This window comes from Thalia democratica, chromosome 4 (genome assembly GCF_965202585.1).
Source record: "Thalia democratica chromosome 4, ktThaDemo2.hap1.1, whole genome shotgun sequence".
NCBI lineage: Eukaryota > Metazoa > Chordata > Thaliacea > Salpida > Salpidae > Thalia > Thalia democratica.
In genome coordinates, this window is record NC_139168.1 from 47,987,562 (window position 1) to 48,011,932 (window position 24,371).

Below are 24,371 nucleotides of genomic sequence, written 5' to 3' on the forward strand. Positions count from 1 at the left end.
GGGGGTCCGACTTTTTTTTTACATAAAATAACTTTGGCTTTTATATGAAAGCTTTAAATACAAACTACAAGCCTGTTTTTATAGAATTTAAAAATATCATTTAATTTTTGAGATATTTTATTTTTTGTAAAAAGTTTCCGATACAAACGTATGGACCGCAAATTTTTTGGGGTCAATTTTCTCGGAAATTTTAAAACTCACTAAAAATCTATCTCCTCCTTCATTTTTTGACCTAGAGACTTCAAATTTTTAGTAAATGTTCCTTTTAATATTTTGAAGAATCTGAATGTTGGAATTTTTGAAATTTTGAAAAATAAATAAATTATAGAAGCTGGTAACTTGTACGAACAAAATCGAAATCGATTGCTTCCAAAAACCTGCGAAAAACTTTTATTTCTTTATCAAAATTTGAAAAATTAAGAATAGGTTTCTTTGTAGCTTCATGGGGTTGATATCAGTAAAAACTGTTTACTAAATTACTTAATTGCATATATGTAAACAGTTGCTAAAGAAGTTATTGTTCATCTTATAGTTTGAACTTTTGTAAATAAAAGTATAACGTAAATCTTATCACTAAAAAAATAAATTTTGTTATTTTTTAAAGCATTTCAACATTTAATTTCTTTTTCTTTTACGTCATACAAAATTTAAGTTTAGTTATATAAGTAGTTTGAAATTTAACATTTAAACTGAGATTTCGTAAAGGTAGATTTTATTTACAACGTTCTTTTTCCTAATGTTCAAATAAAATATTTACACAACAACATTGTGTTTCTTTTAACAAAGTATTTGTATCAAACAATTTATTGTAATTAATCGTATTATAATAAATAGATTTTATAAGTATGTTCTCTATTAAAACTATATAAAACTTAAAACATTTAGGATCGGGATCTAGCCAGATCTTAAATTGAAAATAAATTCGGATCCGTCCGGATCTTAATTTTAAAAAAATATATTGAAATCCGGTAGATCACGAAAACTAACTTTGTTGATGCTACAATTATTTAGAATATAGATGTTAGAAAATTAAATTTGACTATATATTATTTATTTAGATTTTAACTTAATTATGGCGTTTAAATCACTGTAAACTACAGTGAATTGTATTCCAGACAAATAAACTATTAAGTAAAAATAATTTAATGTTCTATAGCTGAAATTTTTGAAAACATGCTAAAACATTTAATATGAAGTTACAGGTCTGTCATCGAAACTTATCACGATGTCGTTACAAGGTTAAAATTAACTATACTTTTGATAATTTATTTTTTACATACCTAATATCTATAAATATATTTCAATAGTATTATATAGTTAACAACCACGATAAAAATACAAAGTCTAAAAATTTTTGATTTTAAAAAGTTAACCATAAGTTTCAGATTACGTTATCAATATAAAAAACACACAAGTTTTGTCAAACTCACAAGTGTTTTTTATAGTTTTAAAACATAAGTATCATATATAAAATCAAGAGGATTGTGTAAAGTACGGGTTACGAAAAATCAAACCTTTGTTTTAATTTTAAATCCAAGAGGATTATCTGGCTCGTCTGGCAAACTTGACATGGACGGAGGCATTTGAATCGGTGTAAGTTTTCGTGATTCACCTTTTCCGAGTTGAGCGCTCTTTGCCATTAGTTCTTCCGCCGTCAACGACTTCTGTTCAGCTGGGGATGAATGAGGAGACAACTGACTTGCCACGGTGTCCGGGGTTGTCAATGGCAGCCTTGATTGAAGCTGTTCTTGTAACCTCGAGTGGTTTTGTGGAGTGATGAAGTTTGGTGGTATTTTACCTGATGTCAACTGGCCCTTAAAGTTATTAGAATTCCATAAATTAAAAACAGTTTTTTAATAAACTATTTTTAAGTTTATTTATATCTATAAACAGTGAACATTTTTTTTTTTTTTTTGACTAACTTCCTGTATTTTTTATAAATCAAATCACAAAAAAAAAAGTATTTGTTCAAGATAAAAGTATAATAACTAAGTAGAATTACAATAACTAATTTAATGTGTATTTTGAAAATTTAACATTATATTGCAAAAAAAAACATCATGTTAACTTATTTTAAGCTTTAAATGATTTTTGATTTAATAAAAAATCAATACTAAAACACTGATCATAAAAATAGCACACAGTTAAAATTTACAACAAAAACAACAACAACAACAATAAAATATTCCATTTAAAAAATCAATTTCTAGTTATTTTTTCTAGCATGAATTTCTTATAAGCTAAATTCACATATTTAAAAAGCTGTTTTATTACAACTCTTTTTGTTAAAAATCATATTTAATAACTTTAACCAGATATGTCGAAATAAAAAATAATAATATCTTTATATTTCAAGAAACATTAAACATCTATTTAGAAATAACAAGAATAATAAACACAAAATTTATTACAAGATGCCATGCTTTAAATTTTTAATACAGTTACACTTCTATCAATAAAATTAAATTTACTTTTAATAGCAAACAAAATAAAATTACTTGAATAACAAATGATAAAAGCAACTACACTAAAGACTTTACAGACACAAGAGCACCTTGTCCTCCCAAATCGTGTCCAGCACGTTTGATGATGACGTAACGTCGCTATGAACTCCGCTACTTCCGGGTGGAGACGGTAGTGAGGTCACAGTGTCGTTCAAGCCGAGCATTTCGTACTGAGCTCGAGCCTGGTGAAAGTTCGCAGATCTGCGAATGCTGCCAGTCTTGTGGTCATCGTGACCACCAAAATCGTCGTCAATTGAAGGAAGTACGTGGAAAGGTGAAAATGAGGGTTGCTGCGGAGATTGGCAGCTTGAAGGAGGGGATGTTTTATGGGCGAGTGAAGACTTTCCTTGGTTGAAAAAAGTGGCAGGAAGGCTAAGAAGGAAAGAAAACTCTGGGTCTAGTGCAAACGAGCGGTCAATGTCAGAGAGGGGCATCACAAGATCAGGAAACCCTCTGACGGGTGATGAACTTAATACTAAGTCCTCTGGAGCACTGTGACGCTGTTCCGGTGGGTTGTTTGTGCTTGGTCGCTTTCGCAAAGTAGTTGCAGAACTATTGCCAAGATTTCGATTAGATTTTCTTGATGTCCAAACGTCAGATCTCTAATAAACAGTAACGATAAAACTAAAAAATATCTATATCTAAACATCAGGATTACCACACGTTTTTGATTTTTGATTTCAAAAGAATCTTTAGTTTCTCAAAATAACTGAGTATTTAAAAAAAATTGTATTAGAGTACAGGAACTTAAATAGGATTTGATAACTTATACTTACCAAAAATATTTTCTTATGTTCTTTAATATATGTTAAAAACTATCTTAAACAAGGAAGTAAATGTAGTTATAGATATTAAATTTTAGCAACACCTTAACTTATTTTTGCGGGAATGGGCCAAATATGCACGAAAAGACACTTTTGTACGGAGAGTCACTTTTGCACAAAAGGTTTTTTTTTTGCACGAGAGCAAAAAAAATTATAAAGAGAAAACAAAAAGAAAAAAAAAGTTACCGACCGAGGGTAAGGGTTAGAGGTAACAGTGATAGCAAAAATAAAAAGTCATAAAAACAAAATTAACAAAAACAATATATTTTAATAAATAACAAATAAATAATAAATAAACTAATAAAAAACAAAAAAAATACTAACCGAGGGTAAGGGGTAACAGTGATAGAAAAAAAACTAATAAAAATAATTTTTTAATAAAAAAACAAGAAATAATTAAAGATAAATTATAAAAAGAACAAAAAAGAAGAAAAAAATTACCGACCGAGGGTAAGGGTTAGGGGTAAAATGATAGCGAAATAAATTTAAATTTTTTCCACCTGTGCAAAAGCGTCTTCGTGCAAAAGCGTCTTCGTGTATTTTAGACTTTTACCCTATTTTTGCATACCTTACTTTTATGTCTTAAAAAAAAGCTTAAATAAAAAGTTAGGAGAACTTTACTTTAGTCAAAATCAAAATGTTTAATGTGTTTTTAAATAAAAGACATAATCGAGTAAAAAAAATATCTAAATCCAAAATTAAAATAAACATTATTTTACGTAATTAATTTTTAACAGCTCCTAATTTTTTTTTTTTTTCATAAAACAGCTAAATCAAAAAATAAGTTTGTATAAAAGTAAATCGTTTTTATAAGAATTAAGTTGAGTTCAATGACATTTTTTTTAAAGTATTTTTAGTTAGTATTTTTTGGCAACCCAGCAAAGTATACTTTATAAATAAATCGAACAAATATGTTTTTCGTTGATAATCATAAAATAAAAATACAAAAAACTCATCATATGGTAAATATCTAAATAACAATACGTTATAAACCTTAGATTAAAACTTTTATAAAATTCAATACAAACTTTATAAACAGAAAGAGCCAAAAAACTTTGTTTAGAATAAAATTAAATAAATATAATCTAACTAAAGAGAGAAACTGGATGAAATGCATATTTTAAGATTTTCAGCAAGCTTTGAGTAATTTAGTTTTTTATACATTTATTTTCCGTGATTTAGCTTAAAAATAAACCTCAATAGTACCAGGGTTTCCAAAATATTTTTTTTTATCAGGCTTTCTGAAATTCTTCCAGGTTTTTGAAAGTTAAACTTTTTGGTCTTAAAAAAAAGTGTAGATAAACTTCTTAATAGCGTGAAAATATTAAAAACATACTACAATGGTACATTAAATGTGTTTTATAATAAATAAAATTGAAAATTAGACAAAAAAAAATTCTGATAGATTTATCGTTTCTAATCAAAACTTTATTATTTTACATGTAAAAGTTGTATAAAACTTGTTTTGCAAATTCCAGGTTTTTTCAGGTTTTCAGGTTTTTTGCAACCCTGATAGTTCAAACTTTAAAAAAATGAGCACATAGTTATCTTCACAAATTATTTCTACTTAATTTAAACCTAAAAAAATAATTTTGGTCAGAACACGATAACCATAAAATATAAAACAAAATGTAAAAATATATAACTCCATAATCTAATATATGGTTTTGTTCACAAATAAAAAAAAAATGTTATGTATCTACAAACAATTATTTGAAACGTATACTAACAAAATTATATCAAAAATTTTGTAGCTCCACGCTATGGAATTTCGTTTAAATACTCACATCTTAGCAACTAATATAATTTTGTATTAAATTATATCAAAAATTTTGTAGCTCCACGCTATGGAAATTCGTTTAAATACTCACATCTTAGCAACTAATATAGTTTTGTATAACAAGCTAACAAAATTCATTTGTATAATTTTTAAATAAAGTTGTAGTACATTTTGACTGAAAATGAAAAACCTAAATGGACTCTTTATTGTAAATATACTTTGTTTAGTTTTAAAATTTTTGTCTGTTTGAACTTTAAGTGATTCTATATACTAGTTATACAAACATATTAAACTATATTCTATAACATTAGTTAGTTTTTCAAACATAAAACATTTTAAATATCTAAATAAATAATAATATATATAATAATTGAATAATTTAAAACCAAAATAGTATTTCAAAAAATACTTAGTAACCCTATTTATGTAGAAGTTTTTTTATATTAAATAATAATATTTTTCTTTAATATATATATATATATATATATCAACGATTTGTTTTAAAACAGAAACTACTTTAACATTTCACTGCTTTATTTTAAGATAATCGTTAATGTTCGTCTTACTTTTAGATGGTTTAGTTCCTCTATATTAGCAGATAGTTGTTTTTCAAGCTGTACAATTTTACAAGAGTTTTCATATTCTATCCAAGTGTTCTGCTCATTTTTCTGCAAAAAAAAATATTATGTGAAAAAAAACTTTATTCACTTATTTAAATACTTTAATGAAATTCTGTAGGTCCAAAATCCAATTGAAAAAGAAATACTTGAAATCTCACTTGAATATGATAAAATGTGTTTACTTAAAATAATTTTAACTTTCTTACAAATACTTAAAAGCAGGAGTTAAATTTGAATTTATTTCAAATTTGGTATATAGTTTATATTTATAACATTCAACAAATAACAATTACTTTGGAAAAAATTATTTGTTTTACTAAAACAATTCAATTAAGTGTTATAAAAACACACTTTCAGCAACTGATCCTCGAGGCGTTCAATCCTTTCAAGAGCAAGTTGTTTTGATTCTGAATCTTCTAACAAGTTTGAAACATCAAACATGTTGTCTAAGTATGCTTGTATCTGAACTTTCAAACGATCACTTTCAGTTAAACGAAAACTCTAAAATGTATTAATATATATATTAGCATTTAAATAAGCTTAGGCTTTTATACATTAATGCTTAATTTTTTTATTTAAACTGTTATAAGTACTTTAATATTAAAATAAAAGCTTATTTTTTAAAACGAGAAAATCTTAATTAAAAAAATTAAAAAGCACAGAATAAGTTTCTAACACGATGGATAATAATTCTAAAAACCTAGCAAGTTTTTACTATGTAGCAAAGTATAAAATAAACTAACATCAAGAAAAGTATCAATACCGAGTAAAGAAAACTCATGTTGCAGGTGAACTCTAAAATTCATGTCTTCTACTGAGTGTACGACTATATTGATAAACTGCATACAAGATACCTGTTTAAATTAGAATAATCAACATGTTGTTTTCAATTAAAGTTCTATTTAAAAGTATAATTAGTTATACAAAGCGTTTATTGTACTTGAATTTAAAATTTTAATTATCTTAAGTTAGTACTTAGAAATAGGCTTAAGTAAAATTGTAAAATTTGGACTATATTATTTAAATAGTATTAGTCTAATATTAAATTATAACTTAAGTAAATAAAAAACAGAAAATAAAAATAGTATAAACAAAAGACTGTTAGCTTAAAAACTATATATAAAAACTTCTAGTTTTTTTTTTAACTTTTTATACTTTTTTTAACAAAGATTGTGACACTTTAAAAAAGTTAAAAGGTTATTAATAGTAAGTATTTTTAAAGTACAAACTGTTATATCATTTTATCTGCTTCAAAACTAATTAACTAAAACAACACTTCTACAAATTTATATAAATACTTGTATTGGAAATCATAGTTCAAACTATTTAATATTTAATAAATAGATATCATTTACTTCAAACTCAATTTTATGATTTATACATTAATTACAATTTCAATTCAAAAATTTCTAAAAACGAAGCTTCAAACAAAACATAATCGTTATAAATTAACATTTTTTCAACAAACTATACAAAACCAATTAACTTAATAAATAGTCCAAAAATACTTTGACAAAATGACTCTATGATCTAAAAATAGGCAACAAGTAATACAGCATTAAATTGTTAATTTAAAATTTTAATAAGATTTAATAAGTAAATGCCTACAAAACTACAATTTTTAGTTTTTAACTTTTCAATAATATTTAAAGTATTATAAATTAAAATATACTAAGAAAAAACTTATTGAGAAAGAATATTTTTTAATTTGTTTTAAACTTTTTAGACTAGCAAAAGTAAACACCATTACACGTGCATGTTTGTAGGAGAAATTTTCATAGAAGGCGGGAGTTTTTGTTATTGCGCGGTTACTTTACATTTAAAACTAATCAGAATAGTTAATAAATAATTTGACAACTGCTTCTATAAAAGTATAAACTTTATATACTTTATAAATATTTCTTAATACTCTCATATGTTTATTATATTTCTTTTTGTTAAAAATTTTCGAAGTTTATCGCCTAGATTCATCTAAAGACAATGAAAGAAATATTTATTATGTTTGTAAACGTAAGCTATTATTTTTAATTAATACTAATATGATTTATTAAGCTTTAGCAGTTATAATACAATTTTAAGTTAAATTTTTCTGGAATTTTTTTTTGTATTGTAAAAATATATATTCAAACTTAAGCTAGAGTGATACGTAGTGACAGTTTCCAACGTATTAAAACGAAATAAATATGAAAAATAATTAATACTTAAAAGTCCGAATCGAAAGAAACTATTTGGGTAACTTAAAAAGAGTATATAAAGCTAGTCGATTGTAGATTCTAGCTCTAAATAAATGTATATATAAATAAACTTTATAAATAAAAACAATTTCATACATAAAGTTACCAAGCATCGATGTATAAATATAAGGAAAAACTATAAAACTGCTTCATACAAGAGAAAAACATAATGCAAGTTCAACAAGTTTGACTACTTGTACGAAGTCTCACGAACAGAGAACAGGTTTTACAAGAAACTTTTTCAAAAACTAAACAATAACTCATAAACTTGTCCATTTTCAACAGCTTTACTAATAATAAGGTTGTAATAAAATGTATAAAACCAAAACTGTAAATATATTAGTTTGAATCTGTGTTAAAACTTTAAAAAATATTCACTAATATTTGAAAATACTTTATCACATTTTTTAACACAATTTTAACACATTTAAGAAAGTTTCGCTTGAAAACTATTTTTCGAATTTTAACTATCATAAAACTACACTATATTGTGTTTATTAAAAACTATTTGTTTTAAACAAATACTCGCAAGAACAAAACAACAAATTTTGTTATGCCACTCCCAAAACTCATTAAAGCACAGTTATTTTAAAAGAATGCCAAACACGCATTGTTTTACAGTAAAGTAATTCATGATTATATTTCAAGTTACAAATCAAATTAAGCAAAGCAACAAGTCTCGACATTAAACTTTGCACAAAAAATATGTAAATTTTAAGTTTTTATTTTGAAAAAAATAAACCAATAACTATATCAAAACTATATTTATGTATACCTAGTATTGTATATTAAATAAAATAATCTATATAAAATAAGTATTAACCTAAGCAAAAAACTCAACAACAATAACAAATATGTTCAAATTTAGAAGTTAAAAATTTACTTGGCAAAGTTACCTATTTGATCACAACTATAGAAAGATATAATATAAAAAAAAGCCTGACAAAATAGCTATAAATTAATAGCGGATTTTATATAAAAACATTTTATAAAATTTTACAGCATGAATTTTTCACATGTAACAAGTATTAATCTCAAACATTTCACAAAACTTAACTTTTTTTACCATTTAACTATGAAATTTTCTACAGTCTAGTTTAAGGATTTAAGTAATTTATAATAAAGTATTTCTAAAGATTTTCTTTCAAATCGAAATATTTATAATGCAACGAATTACTTGTTTAAATTTAAAAATTATTCAGAAGTTTTTAACTCGAGTGACTTAGCTGTTGCTAATTATTTTTAGTTACTAAGAGTCAAAACACAATATATATATTTATATAACAAACTAGTACTTACTAATTTAAAATGACTATAAAATTTATCTAAGCAAATTAGTCTTTTTTTACTTTACATTAATTGTATAAAAAAACTAAAAACTTTTTAAGTTTTTAAACATTGGGTTGTAAAAAAGTTAATAACTCTTGTTTAAAATAATAAGTTAAACTTTTAATTGTAAATTAAAAACTATCAGGTAATACATTTCATATTTAGTATAATTATTCTTAATTCTTACTATCAGTTTTATAAACTTTTAATTAATTTTGTGTTATAATTGTTACAAGAAATAAGAAACATGATAACAAAAAAACATTCTTTAAGTAATTTAAATTTCTGTGGAATTTATCAACATTTTAGGTTTTGTTTTTATATACACAAACCTTTAGAAATTCTTATCGATATTAAAAAAAAACTCTAGTTCTTTATAACTTGAAAAGAATTATATTAGGAATTGGAATTCTACAAAAAGTAAACAGTCATCAATGCAAAACCTTAGATGGTTTATACTAGAAAAGTAAGTTTCTTTTTAATAACCGTTAGCTTAAAAGCTGTCTAATAATATAACTTATAATATAACAAAATAACATTTTTTATGCACACTAGTGTGCACAGGTGCATGCTGTGGAGACCACTAACTTATACTATATTTCTTTTGATTATTATTATTAATTCCCCAAAGTTCAATCTTTTATCTAAGTTTGTCTCATTTTATTCTCAAATTTATAGTATTTTCATTTACTTAAAAAATATTTACACCTGCACAAAAACAAAACCAAAAAAAATCATTAAGTATTTGTTACAAAAAAAAATAGTAGTAGAACCTATTATAGATCTATTCCATAATTGTTAAATTTTTAGGTCAAATGTGTTATCAACTGTAGTCTGTATAACAGTCTAGAACTGAAACAGAATTTAGGTTTATAGTGAATGTATTATTTTTGGCAGTTGTGTCAAAGCATAATGTGGATTAAAATAAAATATCCTACATTAATTTTTTATAAAAAAGTATAAAAAAATGATATCCTAAATTTGATTTTTAATTTGAAACAGAATTCATAACAACATTTATATCAATATGTACCATTTATATAAAGTGAAATTTGTAGAATCTATGCTTTTTTATTTAGTTATCTACCGGATCCAAGTATCCGGATACTAATTTGAAAATATTATCCAAATCCATCCAGATCCTAATAAAATTGATGAGGATCCTAATGCTATTGATCCCTTAGATAACAGAAGAGTTTTAAAAGTTACACTAGATATTGTTGAGTTCATAATGAAGAGAATAAAAAAAAGGTCTTAGGGGTACGTAATGGTAGATTTGGAACTTACACTAGATATTATGGGCAAATTTTAGAAACTTATAATAGACATTACGGGAAAATTTGAAACTTATACAAGATATTTTAGAGTTAATGATAAACAGCAAAAAAATTATTAGGCGTATTTAATAGTACTTTTGAAACTTACACAAGATATTATTGGAAAATTTTGAAAATTTCATATGATCCGGCTGGACCCTTATTTCAAAATAAGATCCGGATCCTAATTTTAAAATAAGATTCGGATCCGGCCGAATACTAATTTTATGGATGCAGTAGATCACTAGCTTTAATCTATAACTTAAGGCTTCTTATTTTGTAAAAAAAACATTTTAGCAGGGATAATTTTTTACTACATATTTTTTATGCTGTTGGTCTTTCAAATTGAAATAAATTTAAAACTGTGCATTTTTAAGTAAAATTTATCAAATTATGAAAAAACTATTTCAGCTATAAACAAGTAGTTTTAAAGCTTTGAAAAATACTTTTTTTGAACATAAATTTAGGAATCAATTATACAAGTATCAATCTAACTTCTTTTAAATACAACAGTATTTTGTTTTTTTACATTAGATTTGAAAAACACACAAGTAGTTTCGAAAATTTAGTTTTACATTAACTTATTCAACTGTTTAAGTTTAAAAAGAATTTAGTATAGAATTACAAATTAAAATTAAGTAAAACGATTAGAAATAGGTAAACATAAAAAAGGTTCTCCTAAGAAAAACTATTTAAGTCTTAAAATAATATTTTTTATGTAAAAATACTTAAAACATACCATAAACTCAATGTTTTCAGTCTCAGATTCGAAACACTTCATCAATGAATCAAACCTTCTTGTCTCACCACACTTAATTTTGAAATTATCAAAAGCTCGAAGTATTATGTCGTGACCTCCTTGCACTAAACACACAGCTGCTAGCAGCTCCAGAACTAATGACTTTGTCCTACAAATTTTCAGTAATTAAAATGTAATCTAATATATTTACACACATATAACAACTGATTAAGTAAAGTAAGCTATTTAAACAGCTAAAAATAGTTATTTTATATACAAACATATTTGATATTATTTTTTTTCTTCCATTAGTAAACTTTAAAAATGTTGTAATACTAACAACGATTAAATAAGTATGAGTAGTATTATAATAAGTTCAAGCTAAATTCAACGTAACTAAAAGTGTCAAAGTTAGTGAAAATTTATCTATTTAAAATATATTTTAGGAGCTGATCAACTTAATTTGATTTATTGTTTCAGATTTATTTTTCTTGTTAACTAAAAAACTATTAAACTTATTTCTTACTCTAAGATACTGCTTAAATGTATTAAACAACCATAAGAAAATGTTGAGTAATGTAGCCAAGTGAATCTTAACATTTTCAAAAAATGTGTATAATAGATTTTAAAGTATATATTACTTATTTGAAAACAGCTAATTTCTATGCTTAGTTACCTTAATTGTTATAAAACGTGTAAAAACTTTTAAAAACTATCAATAACAAACCTGATGGAATTTCAACTTCAAAAAATATACTTTTTTCAAGTAACTAAATTTTCTGTACAAAGTAATCTAATTTCTATGCATCTTACTGTGAGCAAATACTTACTTATTTGAGATTACTTTTTTAGTAAACATTGATCTAATCCACAAGTATAGATATTGTTAATTAGAAAATGTAAAAATAAAATTTTAGATATTATTAGAAACACTAACTTGAAGCTTTTGTTTTTTAAAGACAAAACAATTTGATTGATGCAGTCGTTGTGGGCCATCACTAATGTAAAGCCTTGCTGATAGTTCATTATGGCACGTAAACATGTGATACATACATGCACGTCTTCTCTGTTTAAATAAATTTACATTACTTCTACATATATTTAATAAAACATACTAATTTTGTCTTAACTTGACAAAAAACTATAAAAAAATTTTAGTATCTTTTTTTCGTTATCATTTCAGTAATTAACAAATTTAGGTACTATATAAAACTATTTAAAATTATAAAAGCTTCGAAAATTTTAAAATCTAAATATAAATATAAAACTTATTAAAGCTTATATGAAAGTTTTTATTTTTGTTTGATCTATTATTGCTTCAACAGTCTTGTAAAAAACTAAATACCTGTCAATTATTGTTCTTGAATGTTTTAGTTTCCGGTCTATCGTTCTTTGGTTGAATGCAGCATTCGACTTAATTGTTGCATTTTTGCTAAGCTTTTTTCCAGACAAATTTTTCCAACTTCCACCCATATTCACATCTCCTGCACTATGTGCCTTCTGTCTCCGTAACGTTGATGGTGCAGATAAAGACATCGACAAATCGTGTCTGCGTTTTAAGTGAAATAGTAAATAGTTTCAAATAATTACAACTTCATTTATTGCAAAACATTAAGTTACACGACATAAAAATATATTGTCAATAAAATATTATAACTATAATGTTTCAATTTGTATTAAAAAGGTACTGGACATTTTTAAGACTGTACAAAAATAAAACTTTAGAAAACTCTTGGTAGAGCAATTTATTAGAATATTATCGTTAAGCTGGGTTTTATCATATTTTAAAAATAAATTATTACATTTTTTTTGTTTTTTTATTGAGCAATGTTAACTTTTTTCTTCGAGTATCTATAACAGTTTAAAAGCTTAAACAGTTTTTATATGGCATAAAATCTAAATTACCAAATATACAGCAATAAGTATATTCTAGGGCAGGGGTCGGCAGGTCAAAAAGGAACATTTTTTTATGTGCTTTAAAAAACATATTTAAAGACAATTTTTTTAAACAAAAAAATTTAGGCAATAGAATATATTTTAAATATGACACTAAAATTTTATTTTTGTGTTTTCGAGAATATTAGTATATTAAACTAGTTGAATAAAAATTTTAATGTGGCCCGCGGGCTGCAGTTTGCCGACCCCTGTTCTAGGAGCTGGTAACTTTTCTAGTCGGCGGAACAGATTTACCATAAAAAATCTATCGCAGGCCGGAATTATTAAAAATTTTGTGCAGCCCGCGTAACTCAATTAAAAATTCTGTAAAAAACTGTTTAATGTCAAAATCTAAATAAAATAATTATATAAAGATGCATAAATTAATTTAGTTTTTACAAAATGTTCTGAAAATAAAAAATACGTTGCGGGCCAGATATTAAAAATATCTGGCTGCACGTTGGCCACCCCTAGTATAAAATTTTATAAAATAAAAAATGTAACAAACTCATGCAAAGCGAAAAAAAAAATATAACAAACTAAAATATTTTTTATCAAACAATTATCTAAACAATATCTATATTCTGTGTTGTATGCTTCGGTAGAAATGTTGTCATAACTAGGTGTAAACTAGGTAAGCAACTAAGTGTGAGTAACGTACACGAGCCTAATCCGGCAAATTCAAAGTTGACCGTATGCTTCAACCTTATTAACTTGAAAATATTACAATTTCAACCTAGCGTTCGATCAAACTTAACAAACTCAGTGTGGTACCAATTCTTTTGATCAATTGCTGATTTTGTTACGATCGGGTCGGCCCAATTTTTTGCCATGAGGCAATATCTCCTGGACAGCATTATCAATTTTTAAATAGAAAATATCTCATTATGAACAAACAGAACTGAGAATTTTTCAAACAATTATTTTAAATTTTGCTCTTAATTTAATTTTAAAGACACACTAATTAAAAGGTTGTTTCATTGTGACTTTTATCTTAAAGAGTTTTTGTGTCTTTTATAATGTATATTTTTCAAATTAAGACAGCAAAAAAATATCTTAACGAGTCAGGTACGCAAAAGACTTATTCTGATAAATCTTGCCCACGGACTTAAAAGTTGATCACCGCTCAGTTATTAAAACTAAACAATATATATATATGTATACTGAAAACCTAAAACTTTTGGATTAACCTAAAACTTAGTGTAAAAAGTAAATATGGATTATGACTTCTCAACAAGTATATAAAAAAGCAATCAAAAAAAACCTGGTTCAAAAAATTATTAGTCATTCTTTTTTAAAACATATAATAAACTAAAAAAACCATAGTATGCACCAAAAACTTTAGAATCACTAGTAGATTTTTAAAAGAGTTATACAATAATAAAAATAAGTGTTTTAAAACATCGTTAAAATACAATATAAATTAAAATAAAACAGTTCAAAAAAAAATAAAATAAAGCTAAAATATAAAATCTTTTTATATTCGAGCTAAATATTAGGTTAGAAAATAAGTTGATTTAGTTAGTATTAGTTTTTTTCAATTAAAGAAAATCAATTGTAACCCATAAAAAACCATTTATATAAGTAAAAATCAAATAACAATAACCTAAAAATAAAAATTTCTAGGAAAATTTAGATCGATCATTGATCAAACTTGTATCATTAATAACAAAACCATGCTTTTTTCACATGCTTTTTAGCATTGAATAAAAGATATTTTATACCTCTTGGTCATAGAATCGACAGCTTTTATATTTTCATTTTTAGAATTTTTTAACATATTCATTACAATTGTTTTTTCATTTAGGTCCTCATAATCAAAACTTGTTGAACTTTTGGTCTTTGTAACATTTTGAGCTCTACACCATAGGCATTAATGTTAAATACTTCTCTAATTTCACTTGATTGGGAAAAAAAATTATCAAATAGCTAAAATATAATAAAACTGTTCTAATATAGAACATTTAAGTAAAATAGTTTATACAGTTTTTAAAAGACACATTTGAGTTAATAGACCTTTTTTTAAATATGTAATAATTTTAGTTGATAGTAAAGTGACTTGAAGAACTGGTTTTTATTTAAGAGCAGTAAAATAATTGTATTACAAAAGCCGTAGTACTTTTTTTAATCTAAATAGTTTTTTTTAAGTTTAACAACTAATGATTTTTATTTCTCACACTATTTATTAAAGAGGTTAATTTATAAAAAGTCTTACTGTTGCCACTTTTAAATTTGATATTTTTTCTTTTTTATAGCACTTAATGTATCAAAAGACAGAACTACTCATAACATATGTAGTTTACTAAAACTTGCAACATTTCATTGTCATATAAAAAATTATTTTCATTAAGTATATAAAAAATCAACTAAGATATTTAAAAAAAACATTTACTATTAACATCAGATGTGCATTTTTAATAATACAGTAATTTAAAAAACTTCTCCGTCTTTTTATAAAGTAAGTTAAATCTAAAATAAGTACTAAAAAAATGCCTACTAAAAGAAATTACCTAAACAAACTGACTTTTTAAATAGTTAAAAAAAAATCTTGTTAAAAAAAAATAGTTAGACAAAAAAATTTTAAATTTATAATTACTCATAAAAAGTTTTACAGATAAATTCAAAAAAATATAGTTAAAACTAAAGTTTAATTCTTATCTATCTATAAACTTTCTTTTTTTAATTCTATTTTTGCTGTTTAATTGTAGTAATGAAACCTCTTGTTTAATCTAATAAGTGTTGGTTCCATTATCACACAGAATGTCTCAACATTAAAAACTGCGTTTTTATTTTTAATATATGATCATGATAATTCAATTTTACCACAACATAATAAAATAGCCAAGTATTAAATCAAATGATTAAATATTTTCCAGTCTTGCTAAAATTTTTCATTATAAATTAATATTTTGTGCTCATTAAGTATATTAACAAGTTTAGAAACCAAACTAACACAAGGGCATATTGAGCAAATGCAAGGTAATTGACAAGTACATCCAATCCTCGATGGTTCTTGTCTAAAAACTCACGTACCCATCTTTTAAATTGATAATTAAAATTATTATATGACAAAATACTTAAAATGTAAATAAGTTACACTGTTTAAAACAGTTACCTCAAACATAGTATCTTGTTATACTCAAATCTTAAAAATATTTAAATTTGAAAATAAAATATAACTAAGAACAATATGAAATAAACTAACTTCTAAAATAAATAAAAAATAAAATTTTAACAACTCTAGTGGTCAAACTTGTGTTATTTAATTTTATTATGTATTATAAATTTATTATAAGTTACAGCAATTAAGTTAATAATATAGTAATTGAATTATCAAAATAAAATAGTAATAAATAAGAAGAAACTTTATTAAATCTTCACAAAAAAATAATTTTGTATATTAAAGCAATTTAAAATATAAAAGTAGAACCTTATCCTAGCTTTTTTAATAAAAAATAACTAAAAACAAGTACACTATAAAGTTTGAATTCTTAAAATCAGTCTATTTCAAATTGAAAAATAAGTTATTTTGGAATATAAAAGAATCAACTTAAACTCAATTAAATGAAGACATTGTCTAAACACCAGGATTATCAACATAGTTTATTTCGGTCATTTTAGAAAAGCATTACTACAATATAAAAAATAAAATATGCATTTTATCATTTGAAAAGATTGACAATCATTATAACTAAAACCTAGATATATTAAGATACCTTATTCAAACAATAAACAAGCAATTAAAAATATTTACCCTATGTGATTGGTTCTCAGTGAGATCTCAAGATCTCTAAGTACTCTTGTTGATCTGTTTATTCTTTTTTTAAATTTCTTTCCATTCAAGCTGTGATCCAAATAGCTGTTTATTGTCTTGACAAAATAAGAAGGAGGGTGCTTGACTTGTACCAAATCCTAATATTGTGTATATTTTTATCGTCAATACGTTTATAGAAATAAAAATTATTTATTTTAATTCTAAAGTATTTAAACCATATAAATTAGCTACAATATATAAATATATATATAATAGAAGGACTTATTTTTTAATGTTTTTTAAACATAGACATTATTTTTTCAATTATGGCATAACTACAAACAATTATCTCTAAGCTTAGATAATTGCTAAGGTCACAGAGGTTAAAACAACTCTTTTTTACTATTTGGTCTTATTGAGTACAGTAATCTTCCTTAGTACGCATTTTCGGTCAAAAAACCTGGTGTTTAAAGTGCAATCTTTTTATAGACTGGTACTTCTTAAGTATGCATTTTCTGATGGATGTGCACTTTAGGGCTATGTTTAAAGTACATACCATAAGGAGATTTCTGTACATTCATAAATATAAGTTTTTTTTTACTGTTTGGGAAACTCAAAGTAAGTTTTGCTGTATAGCAAATAAAAATTGGAGAGTTCAATATATTTCTTTTTGAAGGTGCAAACTAAAATAACAAAAAGTATTGTAACAGTAGTTATGTATATTTACTTACAGTTGTTTTACAGTTTTTCTTTTTTTTCAGTTAATACTCAATAAAAACTCTTGTGTAACTTTTTAATTTCTAGGTAAATATTTTCATTTCTTATAATTTTAGGTAAAACATTCAAAAAAAAAGACATAATATATTTTACTTATAAAATTTTCTTCTTTTTTTACAACTTTCCATAAAAAAAGTTTTAAATTATGCAAATAACTCTCTCTTTCAAAATCTAAGATTTCTAGAAGATAAATTTTCGGGTAATAGTCTTTTTTTGCTGTTTTACTTTGCGCATTCCATGTTGAATTCAGCAGCTTAGATCTCAAGGGTTATTTTGAGTTTTAAAAAAGCATAAAAGCAACTTGTAGCTTGATAAAAATATACAATACAAAACAAAGATACAAAAAATAACACTTTTATCTCCTTCACTGCAATGAGAGAAAATTTATTTTTTAGGGCTTTTATCATAAATAGAGCATTGTATGACCTGAAGGCTTGATTTGGCTTGCCAATAGAGTATCTGGCTTGCAAAAGTATTTTTTTGGTTAAAAACAACTTAGCCTAAACAACTAACACTGAGTTTTAATTTTTTGATAGTATGCTTTTAATTTAGAACTTCAATACACTTATTAAATAAATATTTTATACACTTATAATTTTTATAAGTTTTATTTTCATAGAATAATTACTAAAATTCCACAGCCCTTAAAAACGCTTTTAAAAAATTTGTCTCACGAAGACAATTTTTATTAAACCTAGCCCACAAACTAGAAAAATGTTCCACCCCTACCCTATAATTTACTTAACAAGATATCTTAACAACTTCATATAAAATTTAAAACTTACTATACAAGATCTATAACAGGTATGATCTATGTATAAGTGTAAACACAGCAAAAAAAGTTACTCAAAAATCTGATATACAAGTTAAGAAAAATATATTTTATTTAAATTGATTAACATTTTTAATACAACTAACAAAATTCATAGTCTATTAGATCTAATAGATGAGTATTAATTAAAGAAAAAACGACATTTTTAAACAATTTTATCACATTATTTTTAACAGAAAAATAAACTATAAGTTATAATTATATGTTAATAATATTTCATAACTACACTACAAACAATTTTAAAACATTCATTAATATATATATTCCTTATTATTGTTCTATAGCCACCTCAAAACTTGATAAAAAATTAGAGATGTGTAAAGTTATGTAAATATAGTATTTGAAAACCAATAACTAACTTTATCACAAACAAGTTGCCACTTTTTATCTGCATCATACCGTGCTAGAACTTTCATTTTATCTGCTGGCAAATTCATAGATGCCTAAAAAAACTTTCATGAAAGGAAAAAGCAAATTTATTTTTACAAAGCAGTGTAGAACATATTTCTTAAAAAGAATAAAAACTTTAATAAAATATTATTGAAGATTTTTATAATCATATAAATAATTTTTTTTTTTTTTATAAGCAGCTTTTATTTACACAATAATCAAACACCTTTAAAGAAACAGAATTTTAGGTAATATAACAAACTTATGCAGATTGTGATTGAAGTATAAAACACATTTTTTTATAATAAATAAAAAGTATCAAAACATAAAAACACATCTATAAACTTACCAAAACTTTGTTGAATCTTTCATCTAATTCAGCCCTATCAGGCATAGGAAGTCTCAGCGGAACATTATGTGACTTGAAATCATTGGCATTAGAGCTCTCTGCATTACCCATTATTTATATAGGTAAAATATACTTTATACTTAACTCTGTGTTGATAAAAAGTAAAATATTTATTACAATATTAAACATATATATGTTATTCTATTAAGACATAATTAAATTAGGAATTAAATCCTGAAGATCCAAACAAAAAGAACCGATTGGAAAATCTAAACAAGTGATTTTTTATGCAAACAACTTATTGGTTTTCTGCACTTTGATTATGCTATTTACATTTAATAAGTAGCAAAAAGTCTGAAGTCAATAAAGATTCTGTGTAGTGTGTACAAAAATAGTTTTTTTTTTATTTCATTATATAATATGAATTTTAAAAAATAATTTAATTTATCATAATACAACTAGTAATTTTTGGCTAACAACAAATTTTTTTTATTGTAAAAAACTTATATATGTTGTAGCTCTTATAATTTAAAAGTAAAATTTTATCTGGTAGATTTTAATTTCAAATAATTTATGGATTTAGTAGATTCTTATTAGTGTCTCTTTGAGTCAAAAAAGCCAGCCTGTGTAACTAAAAACTAGCATGAATTACATTTAGCTAGCATGAGTCAGCCTGCAATGATAAGAAGCTGAAAAAAGGTTCAGATGAACCCAAAAACTAAATAAATTACCACTAATTATCTTAAATAATCAAAATTTAAAAAAAATTACGTAATTAAAAAAATGTTTGCTAAAAAAATTAATGAAAGGTTTTACATCAAAGAAACTAGCCTTAAATAGAGGAAAAATACCCAAACTATCTGTAACTAAAAAAAAGCATATTTTAAATTAATAAAAAATTTATACAGTACTCTTTCTTTACTAAACTAACATGGAGAGCAGTTTTATTAATAAAAATTATTGAAAAATTTTTATATGTAGAGTACTTTTCTTCAGAAGTTGGTGAAATTGTTTATCCTATTGGTATTTACATTTATGCTCAAACAAATAAATGTATTGTAACCTTCTTTATAGTAAAAATTCTACATAATTAAAAATAATGTTAACAAATTTAAACAGTACTCTTTCTTTGTCACACTAACACATGTTTCTTCAACGAAGCTCTGTAACAAAATAAACACTGTAAGGAAAGAATAGAAGCTAAAGTAGGTGTTTATATGTGTTTACTAAAAATAAGAATAATTATTATAGATTACTGGTTAATAAAAGATACAATATATAATCTTAAATCTGACTGTTATAAAACTGTATAATATGTTTAATGATTAAATCTAAATTATTATAAAACTAAATATAATAGTATAAAAAATAAAATAAAATAATGAATCAAAATATAAACTACTTACATGAAAGTTGAAGAGATATTAAATCATAAGACTAAATGATTGATAAGTATTAAAAAAATTAACCAATAGTCACAATATTATGTTCTAAAATATTAACATTTAAAATATCTTTACCTTGCATTGTAAGATAGATTATTCTTTATGTCTAGAAAAAGACAGCCGTGCACGTTAATTAAAGATAGTTTTTTAGAACTATTTTGGATACAAAATTAAGTAGATATGTTATTAATTATATTTACTATAAATAAAGAAGTAAAACAACAAACATTAATTACTGAATTAAATAACTTATTAATAGCTTTAAGTTGGACTGCTGCAAAATGAATTTAGTCTAGTCTACTCTTATGAATTAGTATCTCTTCAACTTTCATGTAAGTAGTTTATATTTTTTATTTTATTTTACTTTATAATAATTTAGGTTTAATCACTACAAATATCATATAGTTTAAAAACAGTCGAATTTAATATTATGTGCTGTATCTATTATTAACCATTAATCTATAATAATTATTCTTATTCTTAGTAAACACATTATACACCTACTTAAGTTTCTATTCTTTTCTACAGTGTTTATTTTTTCAGAGCTCTGTTGAAGTATGTTAACTTGTTAACCCACTGAAACATGTGTTAGTGTAATAAGAAAGAAAACTGGGTGAACTTGTAATTATATATTGCAGTGAACTTGCTTTGCTAAGATCTCTATTAGCAAATGATTAACTTTAAACTTTGAGTAGTTACTTTATATTTATTAACTAACTTAATGTTAATTGTTAAAAGGGCATGTAGAATTAACAATGATATAAAATATTTGAATTGTCTTAAAAAATGTTTATTGTGGTAAAGAGATTAAAAAGATTAAAAATTATTTTCTCTTTAACGTTTATTTCAATGACTAAGAGGTCTTTCTCCACACCAATCTATTGACCATAGTTGTCAGTGTTCCCAGTTTTCTTTCTAAAAAAATCTTAATGGTAAGAATCAATTATGTTTAATTCATTTTTATAAATTAAATTTAAAGCTAGTGATTTCTGTAATTAAATTTTCAAAAATTAAAATGTGTACAAAGATGAACACTCTCAACTGTGGTCAATAGATTTGTTGTGGAGAAAGACTTTTCATACATCTAGCTATTTACTATATGTTTTTATAGACTATGAACTATTTTGTATATAAACTATTAAAAAAACTAAAATAAATTTGAACTAATAACTTTTTAAGGTACAAATAAAAAAATCAAGTTTAAAAATAGTAGACACTCTACCAAAGGCACCACACCTTCTCTTCCCTTAAGTTTTAATTTTTACATTCATATCTAGTGTATCACTCAATAACTGAAAAAAAATTTGTTTTTCAATAAACAAATTTTCCTAAATAACTATAAAACTGAATTAACAACATATTTACTGCAAAAACAAAACTCTTAAAGCAAAATATATAAAGTAAGTAATTAATTTCTATATACCTCTATCATGTGTTTCTCTGAGTTCAGTCTTAATTAATAAAACCTAACACTCAAGAGATCACCTAAACAAGGAAAAAATTAGGTTGGGCAGTGAACACAAGTAGGACATGAGAGGAGCCAGCAGACCTTTTTTAGCTAAATTCATAGGATTTTCTTATAAATGTTTTGATTTTTAATTATTAATTTATTATTATACCAACTCTAACTGGTTATGATTAACTTTAGGTGGGCACCAATATTGAAGTGTAATTCAATATACAGAAATTTTTCACCTTTATTTTAAATAATTTTCAATTTTGTTTTGAAGCCCTGATTATCTACTTATACTACTGAATGTAATTTTAGGTGACTCTTCAACTGTATATAACAGTGTCATTTCAACAATGCGACTTTTAAACGATTTTTTATTCTTTTAGTATTATGGTTTATGTAGGTTACATATCGCTGTGAATTAATTATAAAAATTAAGTCGGTTCCTTATTTAACTCTAACGATAGTGTCATTTCAACTAAGTGTCATTTCAAATTGTATTATACATTAATAGATAAATTGATTGTTTCTGTTCCTTTTAATAATACTAACATCGGAAAGCTAAAGATATTTTATAAGAATAAAAAAGTTTAAAAGTCGCATTGTTGAAATGACACTGTTATATACAGTTGAAGAGTCACCTACAATTACATTCAAAATAAAACTGAAATTTTTTTAAAATAAAGCTAAAAAGTTCCTGTATATTGAATTACACTTCGATATTGGTGCCCACCTAAAGTTAATCATAACCCTCTAACTATATGCAATATCATACTAAAAAGTAAATTCAAATTGTTAAGTACAAATTTCATTGGTACTTATACTATATAAATATAAAAACTTCTTTAAAAATGTTCTTTTTTTGTTTTTAAATTTGTTTAATATAAGTAGTGTAAAGATGACTTATAAAAAACGAAGCATATAAAAGCAGATTGATAAAAGTTAAACGCAAAAGTTGCGATGTAAGCCTGACAGAAGCTCCTGAAAAATCACGTCCTGGATAACGTCCTGGACATTAAAAGGTATCCTTGGTGTGCGACTCGATAACAGAAAGGTTCTTCCTGCACTAGCTCCCAGGACAAAATGTTTTGATCGTAATTTTTTTTTAGTTCAATAAACTAGAATAAATTGTAAAATTAAATCTAGTAAAACTTTAAAACAACTAACAGCCAAATTGTATAACACATTTTTAGTAAAAAAAAAATTATTTAAAGTAAATTGTACATGACAAACTTATACTAAAACTAATATTAGCTTTTTAAAATAAATTTAATCTTATTAGAACTAAATAGTTAATAAAACACTAATCGGGTAGTTACTCTAAAAAATATTAGTTTTATTCTAAAGGACAATTGGGCATACACTCGGCAATTTTAGACAATTGGGCATACACTCTACTAATGGGTAGCTGTCTAAATTGCACGAACGTACAAAATTGCACGAGTGCACAAAATTGCATGAAGATACTTTTGCACGAGGGGACAAAATTGCACGAAGATAAAATTGCACGAAGGGTCACTTTTGCACGAAGAAACTATTGCATGAGCAGACAATTTTGCACGGGTTCATTTTTTTTTTAATAATATGTTTTTTTTTCTCTAATTGTTACCCCTAACCCTTACCTTTGGTCGGTAAGTTATTTTTTTTTTTTTGTAGTTTTTTTTTATTTGTTACTATTATTTATTTTTTTTAATAATTTTATTAGATGTAACATTAAAAGGCGTTAAATCCTGGAGATCCTGATAAGCTAATAGTGATAAGTTAAGTAATATGTCTAAAACATGTAATTGACGTAAAATAAATAAAGATAACTGCCCATTAAAAGGTAATTGTTTAATTAAAAATGTTATTTATAAAGTTAAAGTTGAAAGTAAGGGCCCTGATAAAATTTATATCTGAAGTACAGCAGGTAGTTTCAAGAATAGATATGCTAAACATAAACATACTTTTAAAAATATTAAAAAAAAAAACAAAGCACGCGTTTATCGGATTATGTCTGGGTCTTTTTTCACAGGTACGGTAAAAGGCCAAACATGGAGTGGAGTATTGTTTCAAAGATCAAACATGCATCCAACGGAGTAAGTAGAATT

At 24.5% G+C, this 24,371-nt stretch overlaps 1 protein-coding gene across 1 annotated transcript in view; it reads right to left on the minus strand.

Moving 5' to 3' along the window:
- Positions 1 to 19,525, minus strand: part of LOC145834169 (formin-like protein 3) — a 28,584-nt gene extending 9,059 nt beyond the window's left edge. Inside the window, exons 1-11 of the mRNA XM_082941536.1 lie at positions 19,384 to 19,525; positions 19,004 to 19,087; positions 17,036 to 17,193; positions 16,235 to 16,318; positions 12,692 to 12,895; positions 12,284 to 12,412; positions 11,347 to 11,515; positions 6,472 to 6,582; positions 6,080 to 6,229; positions 5,675 to 5,776; positions 1,515 to 1,814 (exon numbers count right to left, since the gene is read on the minus strand). Coding sequence (XP_082797662.1) covers positions 1,515 to 1,814; positions 5,675 to 5,776; positions 6,080 to 6,229; positions 6,472 to 6,582; positions 11,347 to 11,515; positions 12,284 to 12,412; positions 12,692 to 12,895; positions 16,235 to 16,318; positions 17,036 to 17,193; positions 19,004 to 19,087; positions 19,384 to 19,494 — 1,602 coding nt within the window. The 5' untranslated portion in view covers positions 19,495 to 19,525. The remainder of the gene's footprint in view (positions 1 to 1,514; positions 1,815 to 5,674; positions 5,777 to 6,079; positions 6,230 to 6,471; positions 6,583 to 11,346; positions 11,516 to 12,283; positions 12,413 to 12,691; positions 12,896 to 16,234; positions 16,319 to 17,035; positions 17,194 to 19,003; positions 19,088 to 19,383) is intronic.
- Between the last annotated feature and the right edge of the window lie 4,846 nt (positions 19,526 to 24,371).